Source organism: Bombus pascuorum, chromosome 9 (genome assembly GCF_905332965.1).
Source record: "Bombus pascuorum chromosome 9, iyBomPasc1.1, whole genome shotgun sequence".
In the NCBI taxonomy this organism is placed as follows: Eukaryota; Metazoa; Arthropoda; class Insecta; order Hymenoptera; family Apidae; genus Bombus; species Bombus pascuorum.
The window spans coordinates 1,616,102-1,625,364 of record NC_083496.1 but is presented as its reverse complement, the minus strand read 5'-3'; the positions used below and the strand labels follow the sequence as shown (position 1 = coordinate 1,625,364).

The following is a 9,263-nucleotide window of genomic DNA, read 5'->3' as shown; positions in this document are numbered from 1 at the left end:
TTAGGTTCGATGTATTTTAAGTAAAATAATATACAACTTTAATTTTGAATGCTACAGAAATGCTAAAAATGAAATTTGAAATTATTGAAATTCATATAGTCATTTGCTAATTGCTAAATATTTTTACATTTTCGATTACATCTGTTCCAAATTTATATCTTAAAACAAAATTTGAATTTTATAATTAGTAACTGTTATGAAATTATCTTAACTGGTTACTGCTTAACTATTAAATACGATTGCTATAAAACTATATTACTATAACAAGCAAAATACCTAGACTGTCTAATTTTTATAAATTCAGTCGTAACATTTTCCTATACGCCTTCGACTAAATAATGGTTACTATTTCATATCTTTAAAAAGTAAAAAATCAATATGAAAAATCAATATTAGAGAAAAAAGTTGTTAGCTATTCATATATCGTAATCCTACCGGAAATATTAAGCATCGTTATAGTGGCATTCTTTATTTTATTAGTAAGTATTATTAAACTCTTTACATATTTTTGTCGTTATAATGAATAACTGATAGAACTCTTAACTTATGCATCCACTCATTCAAACACGCGTGATGGACCATTCCGTAATTACGTACTCAGTACTCACAACTATGTCACATGATCCTTGACAACTTATAAGATTAATGTCATCGTACAACAGCTTACAAAATTTAGTTTTTAATTCTTCTTCAGGTCAAATGAAATTCTAGAGAGAGAACAAGAGACTTGTCTTGCAATCGATTACTTTCTGATATAAAATTGTGTTATCTCTATACTGTAATAATAAACATAAGTTTTTTTTATATTACTTCTATTTGTGGTGTATTAACACAAAAAGAAACATATCTTCCCAAACATTTCGAGCACTTAAAAAACCCTTATTACAGAATTCTTATATTTAAAACTTTGAATGATAAATTTGTATAGCACACACAATAAAACTTCATACTATATAGTTCTTACAATTGTCTAATTCATCCTTCAAATATTGTTCACGAATTCTTAATTTTATTGTGACTAATTTAGAAAGATAACGAATTGTTCTTGTTTGCTTATTCTTGTCTGAAATTACCTTTCTTAATCGACCGAATATTGATATATAACAGAAAAGATATATCATTTTTTCAACCTTAGCTGTACTTATTTACGTCCAAAATTACTTATACTGTAAAAACTTGTTAAATTTAGGATTCTCGTATAACAAACGAACAGTTTATAAAACATTGAGTTGCAGAGCTTTATTTTAGATACCATTATTACTTTGATATCTTACGACTTTTAAGCACTTTCCTCATTACACGTAATCTTATCACATACAACTATGTATGACTAAATACAATCTGTAACTTATTACATCTATCCATACAAATAATTTCTTTTGTGATAAATCTTTACAAGGTATATCACAAATTGTTTAAAAATGCCGTTAAACTTTTTTTGTTTGTTTCCTTGCAATACCGGTTGCAAATAAATACAGCCTACTAATAAAGAATGACATCAAGTGGCATTAATTTTCTTTCCCCGATCCTTCTGCTGGAGTAATAGTGGCTTATCTTGAGACCCGAGTCGCATAGTATCAAATGTAATGGCTTCAGGGTTCCAAGTAGAGCTACCGTTCGATTCATTCATATGATACAAATCGTTTACGTTTTTATTCAAATGCAGTAACGGTATATGTATTTATTATATTCTTGCCATGACGCTCTTTTATCATTTCCTCGCTCATTTCAGAGAAAAGTGCGGCATGAGCAGTAAATATATTCATAATGATCGTGTTATCCTTGACAAAAAAAATTTTGTAATAAAAATTTTAAATCGTATATCATAAGAAATAATTCTTAATTTGTGAACAGAATCAAACGTTTTACATACTCTTTTGTATCATATTTTCACATAAACAGTTTTTTCTATTTTTGTATTTTTTTTTTTACGAAATTTATTTAGAATTTTTATCTACCTTCACAGTTTCTATAGGTCATGTACCAATTTTTACATTATTAGTTGTTACCATGCATTATGATTATTTATGATTTGTAAGACCAAGCACCTGTAGCATTTATTGTGGTGGAGGCAAGCTCGAACGCGTGTACGCGCGCGCGATACGAAAATTTCTCTCTTTTTTCCTCGAGAATTTTATTCGATCTTTCAATAAATTTAAAAATGATCATTTATCCCAATCGTTCACTACTACGATATGGTAACAATCGGTTATATTTGTAAGTTAATAATTCATTTCAAGAATTTTTCTTGGTGCAACATTATATGTATAAGAAAAATACTTTATATTATTCGTTATTTAAGTCTGAACAAAAATGTAATGTTTTCAATTTTATATAAAACTATCAGTAGTTAACATTTTTTTTAAAGAAGTTGCATTTAAAAATTTGTTAATGTAACAGCCGTGAAGTAGAAGTAGACCCAAAAATAAAATTTTGTATAAACAAAACATAAATGTTAGAAACCTTTCCCCCAGACAATGTTATTTAAACTACCTATAAACTATTTTCATTGCTAAAGTACTAGAACAAAAAAAAAAAAAAAAAAAAAAAAGAAAAGTATTTATGTACTGAGAGAAAATTTTTAAATATACACATATGTGTATATACATACATACATACATATACACACACATATATATATATATACACACATACATATACATATATGTATATTTTTCATTTACTTATCATAGTTAAATACAACAAAAATTAATTAGTTTATCCAAAACTTATTTATCATTGAAGAGTAGGGAATATCAGAAAAGTGAAATTTAAACAAATGCTATATACGACATGTAGTTTTTAATTTACAAAATTTCTCTGTATGATTTGCAGATCATATATATTTATATACTATGAACCTATATATCTATATATGGTAATATTAATAGCATTATCATACAACTTTATGCAAACACACACATATACGTGTAACATCCTCTAAATTTGCTTAAACAATACTATTTCATGTATAATATGAATTAAACATCATATCTCGAATCCAATTTAGTTTAGAAAATGATTTTACTTGCATGTATACCTTAGAATGTAGCGCACTCACCAATATCAAATATCGTACGGTTGCTCATTATTATTATAAGATTATTTAATTTTATTAAATGTTATCATATACTTAACATTAAAATTTATGTAATGATAACAATAAAAAACATATATAGAAATAAATGTAATCCTTTAATTTCTTTTTATAGGACGTATTTTAACGTAAATCAAAATTTTAGCATACGCATTATTACTGTATCAGTACCAAATAACACGTTTGGGAAACATCGTTATTAAAGAAATATTCGTTAAAACCACTAAATAACACTGTATAAATGTTATTTTATTCACTACATAAAATAGTATTGCTCAGCGTGCATTCACCTGTTACTCATAACAGAAGTTTCAATTCTTTTAAAATTGTATAACAGACAATCAGCGCGTTTCGGGCTTACCTCCTTTACAAGAATGTTATATTGTAAACTTGGCTTTAAAAAGTATATAATGTATATCCATCTTGATGGCAGCTGTGGTACATGTGGGAAACATCGCAGATCAAAGGATAGAATAGTCTGTGTAACAGAATGTTTCTTATTGAGATGTACAGAAAGCAGTTAACGAAGATGACTGGTAAATTCAGTCCTGCATCTCTTCTGGTATTTCGTGAGGATTAAGTATTCCTGGTACTGCCATTTGCTGTAACCTTTTCTCTTCTTGTGCCAATCGTAATGCAGTTTCTCTCTCTTCGAGATACAGATCTGAATCGTCTTCACCGGTGTATTCCTTTAGAAAACAATTTATTTATTTAATTATATATTTGTACTCAATTATTGTATAAATATAAACAAGGAATCATAAACAGGAAATATCACCCATAAAATAGCAACACTCACTCTAATTTCAACAAGGAAATCTCTAAGATGTTCTTTGAATGCTGGGATATCTTGATTAAGATTAAATAAACCTTGTACAGTTATTTTAATCTGATTATCAGTTAAATGTGGAAATGCTGTTTTAAGCAATCTTGCAACAAATTCTTGAACGTATAATGTGTTATCTGGTACAGGTCCCAATGGAACTTTGATTCGCCCAAGTTCAACCAATGAAAACATGTATGCCAGAATTGTAGCATGCATATTAAGGCCTAAATGATTATAACAAAAACGAAATTAATTATATCAAAATAAACTTTAATAATCATGTTGGTATTGTTTGTATGTACATACCTGCTATGTGTGATGAATCTGTAACTACACTGAATATATGTTGCAGGATATCTGTAAAGTATGTCTGATAGAAGTTTTGAGCATCGGGAGCAGAAATTTCAATATTTTGTAAAAGTTGATACAATATTTGTAACCCTATATCTGCAACATTCCTCATTGTATGCTTGAAAGCCCAGATTATAGAATCAAGTACAAGCTTAAATTGTGCTGGTGGAATTATAAGAAATGCAGAGAAACAAGAAACATTTACTTCCTAAAATATAAAAATGTTCAAACTGTAATATTTAAATTACATAACAAAACGATTCGTAAGTAATGAATATTACATATAGTTACCTGTAAAAGTAAAAAGAAATTCGTTCTGTGTTCCGGAAATTCTTCAAAATCCTTATTTATCATTTCTAAAGTACATTCAAACACAGCATCAAATATTTTGGGTATTTCACTGGTAATGTAACATTCCAATTTATTTACGATAGTGGCTATAGCACTTAGCACCTCTGGTTCTCGAGCACAATGAACTTCTGTTTTTTGATAATCCAATAAGACGGCATCCAATAAAGGTGGTAAAAAGCTATCTAAGACCTGATTATGATGTATACAATAAATTAAATTGTTTTGATGATACTAACAATCTTTAGAAGATATAACCATTAGATTAATAAAATTTTACCATTTGACGATCAGTTGTTCTGCTGACCCATTCTGAGATCAATTTTAATGTTTCCTTCTTCACTACTCTCATACTCTTAATTAAAGATTGCTCCATTACTACCTCACCATTCAAAGCTATTGCAGCACTTATATTCTCACTCATAACCTGAAAAAGATGGTTAAACGCTAATATATATATTTAAGTGTTCAATAAATTATTAAACAGTATTAATATACCTTATAAACGTTCAACATATCTAAATATATTCTTCCTAACTGTATCACGTATGGATGACCAAGTGCTTTACAAGCCCTTACATTTGTTTTCAAAATACTAGTAAGTTGTTTGATAGCTTCTTGATCTTTTAATACATCTACATTCTTAAATAAAATATTTTTTATTAAGTTAAGCAAGAATTAATTAGAAGAACATTAAGTTATAAAGCATTTCTGATTTTTTAATATTTACTTTAGATGCTTGACTTATTATGTCATCCCACACTTGATTTGGTAAAAGCATATATCGTTCTATTAATTCTTCTTGCATTACTGTGTCTGTCTGTGCAAATATCATATACCCAACTGCTTCATAAAATGTATGTACCTATATTATAGCATGAACATGTAAATAAAGAGAAAGTTGTATTCAATATACGTATCATCAATAAATATATTAAAAATTTTTGCATGTAACATATATAACATAACTATTTCGCATGTTTTCAGTGATTTTACCTGCTGTGTTTGAAGATCACAAATGATACTACTAATAGTAGAAAGGATTTCTTCAATAAAAGGTACCAATTCTCCTGTTTGTGGTGTAACAAAATGTCGCCTACATTTCAATGCTATTTTTATAAATGTATCACAGGCCATATCTTGTACACCATCATGAGTTTCTATAAGAATATTTAAATTACTTAATATATTTTTACATTGAATCTATAATGTTGTGGAATCGTTATACGATGTAGTATCCTTACCATGCATAAATTCAAATAGTTTATTTACAACAGTCTTTAAAAATTTCCAATGCGCTCTGAGAAATCTTGGATATTGCCCAACTACATACATAATATTACTAGCAATAATAGCTTTATTATCTTTTCCTTTCTTTTGCTCACAAAGACCAAGAAGATCTTTGATAACAGTTACCAAAAATCGCTTTTCATCCTCTTCGTGCATTGCACCAGAAATGCTGCCTATTGCCCAGCATAACTAATAAAAAAATTGAAACTGTTAGTATACCTTAGTATTTTTATTATAAATGCTATAATAACATCTTAAGCATATGTTTACCGCATTGAGATTTTTCCAAGACCATTCTGTTCCATTTACTTGGTTTTGTAGCTTCTCTGTCATTATTCTTTCAGTATCCATATAGTCAAGATGAGTAAGATACACAAGAGTTTCTCTCATATTTTTATATAAATTAATAGAATCAGTGTCTTTCATAAATTCTCTAACAACTTCCCCATTCTCATTTTCTACAACAAGAACTTCTTCTGGTTTAGCCATTCTGCTGATCATGATATATCGTACTTTAGTCAAAACCGGGCAATAGAATAATCTCCTAGATGGGAGAGTCATATTTTTAACCATAAATAACGGCGTTGGGGGGGCAAAAGGATTTGCTCTATATAAATCCATTGCTAGTGCATTCCAATATTCCAAACAGATCTTAAATATTTCAACTTCTTCAACCTCAGAAATTAAAACAAGGTAGTGCAATGCTTTGAGTAGTAATTCATTTAATTGCTTTTTTTCTATAAATTGCCCATGTTCTTTTAGGTATGTGCAAAGGAATATAGCTAAATTCTGAATGAAATTTTGTTCTTGATCTCCACCAGCTGCATATGCTTCGCGTATATTCGTATCAAGGGGTAGAATCTGTTCTAACTGTCGCATTACATTAACAAACAACATTACGAATACGTCGTCATAAGTTGTTACTGTAACACCAGCGATTTCAGTCAAGCATTTCAATGTTATGTTTCTGAATATTGGTACATTTAAGAACTGTAAAGAAAATAATAAAAATACTATAATATTAAATAACAAAAATTAATAAAAAATATGTTATATTTACCTTGAATACTAAAGTACTGATTAATTTTGTTTCAAAAATATATCCCAAAGGAATCCAATTTAAAAACCTTAAAAGAGTTTCTAATGTAACTGCCACCAATTGAACATTCTGTGAATTATCCAATACAAACTGACAGAGATGAAAAATATGTGAGAATTCACTACACATTGTATCTTTCAAATGTTTCGCTTTTGTTTGTGTCATTTGTCCACTAGAAAAGTCAAATACTTCTTCCGATAATAATTTTAAAATTGCCATATTGTTTTGACAAAGACTTTCATTTGTTTTACTTGCTCCAACAATGTCACCAATGAAGGATTCCCAATTTTTTGGCCATTCACGTTTTAAAACCTGTAATAAATGTGATTTATTAAAATGAAATTTAAATAGTTTCTATATTCTTGTAACTTTAATTACTTACCTGAACTAAAATCATATTAAGTTTATTAAGATAAACTTTTGAAGCCTCCATTGTTTCTGGATCACTACTTGTCTTTATGATAAGACCTACAATATATTTTTTTATACCCTCGCACTGATTTCGTGGTAATACTTTCCATCGTGTCTTTATAACTTGTTCCAATATTTGTAGAGCATAATACTTTGTTTGTTGGTTCTGTACATATATAATTATACATAAATTAAATAACTCTCTACACATTTTTAAGAAATATTAGCTTTAATTAAAAAAATCCTTGCCTGTGAATATTCTAGAATAGTATCTACACGGGTCCATGCGTTTGGATGTTCTTTAAGTGTAGTTAATACTTCTTGTGCAACTCTCTGTTGCTCACCTATCCCAGTGTACATACAACCTACTATGTTATCAAGAAGTGTTATATCTAGCTTTTGATTGAAATCCAAAAGCTTAGATGCCTGTTCTGCTAACGTTGCCATTATTTACTGTTATTATCCAATTTTCATACACTCTATCTGAAAATAATTAAATTTGATATATTTATTTGACTCATTAAAACTAGATATATACTGCATCAATAAAACACAAATATTACAAGACATCACGTTTCCAAAAAGGGGCTATTCCATAAATTAATGAATAGTTAAAAAAGCATAACTTAGTACAAAGTAAAAAAATAATTTTAATATTAAGTTTAAAAGTATACTTAGCAACATAAACAATATTAACATTTACTGTTAATAGACAATGTACATTAAAAGACAATGTGTTTCTTTCTTTAATATTTCATTATTTTTAACAAAATGCTTGTCATATGTTGTTACAATTTTACAAGCAGGAGTATTAGAAGCCTATAGAAGATTGTATTATTAAGTACCATTGTTCTGCTTCTATGTGAAAACCAGTTATTTCTATTTATAAACAAGTCAAGTATATTGAAAGAATAGAACGTAATGTAAATAATGAAACTAAACAGAAGCAATAATAAAAAGGAAATCATTGTTAACGTGTAGCGAGGGAGGTCACCGCACTGCGACCGCTCGACCTAACCTACATTTGACAATCGCAAATAAGGTTATGTGAAAATTTATTGTGCGTAATGTTTGAAAATTTAGTGTAAAATGTATTTCATTTAATATATTCAATCAAGCGGAAATAAATGGTGATAGAGGTATAAAACATTAATAACAGATCATTGGAATTTGTAGATTTTTGTTATCCGGGTGCACTTTACTCATTGCGTCGTTGTTCAACGAATAAAGTTATCGTAAACGACATTTGCACATACCGTATCAACTCCCACACATAGATTCTCAATTCGTAGGTAAAAAACACACGTTTCACACGAGTAATCACAATCTCTCGCAGTAAATCACAATCAGAAAAAGGCCAAACACACAACCGCTGATTCCCGCGCGCGACCAATTTCGTTCCTCGTTTCACAGACTCGCTGTTCCTCACCGTCTCTTTCTCTCTCTATCTTTCGCACGTTCTCTCGCTCGTCACTACTGCCTCAGCTCCGTTTGCGACGATCGCCAGTGAAGAGAGCTCCACTCATAAATGTACAATACCCACCGAGGCCGTTCTTCGTCGTAACTTTGTTTCTTAAATCTCATACAGAATTTCTTCGTTTTCCCCCCACATTCAATGAGAAATGTGTAAAATGGCAGCTTTACGTTGTCCTTAAATCCAACCTACAGATTTTCGAAAATAATAACAAAATGGCTGAACACGTTACGCGGACCATTGCGGAGAAACGAACATTTTCATTGGTCCCAACGATCTGTTTTGTCCAATCAGAAAAACTCTAGCGACTGTTTCTAAACGTCACAAATTACGTCACGTGATGTCATGCAACACGTGTTCTCCATTT

At 29.4% G+C, this 9,263-nt stretch overlaps 1 protein-coding gene across 5 annotated transcripts; it reads right to left on the bottom strand.

Annotated features, from left to right (window-relative positions):
• Positions 1–453: 453 nt before the first annotated feature.
• Positions 454–9,126, bottom strand: LOC132910359 (exportin-1). 5 transcript variants are annotated; one of them, XM_060966005.1, is made up of 14 exons: positions 8,679–9,126; positions 7,672–7,905; positions 7,394–7,588; positions 6,973–7,323; positions 6,183–6,902; positions 5,867–6,101; positions 5,619–5,782; positions 5,353–5,487; positions 5,121–5,264; positions 4,903–5,049; positions 4,566–4,814; positions 4,230–4,482; positions 3,897–4,147; positions 454–3,786 (listed from the first exon to the last, which is right to left on the bottom strand). In XM_060966005.1, exons 2-14 carry the CDS (start codon positions 7,867–7,869, stop codon positions 3,640–3,642), a joined length of 3,189 nt encoding a protein of 1,062 aa, XP_060821988.1. In that variant the 5' UTR covers positions 7,870–7,905; positions 8,679–9,126; the 3' UTR covers positions 454–3,639. The 5 variants fall into 5 exon arrangements, with proteins under 5 accessions (XP_060821988.1, XP_060821990.1, XP_060821989.1 ...); XM_060966007.1 differs by having other exon boundaries at positions 7,672–7,901; XM_060966006.1 differs by having other exon boundaries at positions 8,852–9,126.
• Between the last annotated feature and the right edge of the window lie 137 nt (positions 9,127–9,263).

What these genes read in the sequence shown, in the direction of transcription:
- LOC132910359 (XM_060966005.1), bottom strand. Translation starts at nt 7,869, where the DNA reads ATGGCAACGTTAGCAGAACAGGCATCTAAGCTTTTGGATTTCAATCAA. An exon ending in GAACAACTGATCGTCAAATG is followed by an intron (nt 4,815 to 4,902) that starts GTAAAATTTTAT and finishes CATCATAATCAG; the next exon opens with GTCTTAGATAGCTTTTTACC. An exon ending in AGATTCATCACACATAGCAG is followed by an intron (nt 4,148 to 4,229) that starts GTATGTACATAC and finishes ATAATCATTTAG; the next exon opens with GCCTTAATATGCATGCTACA.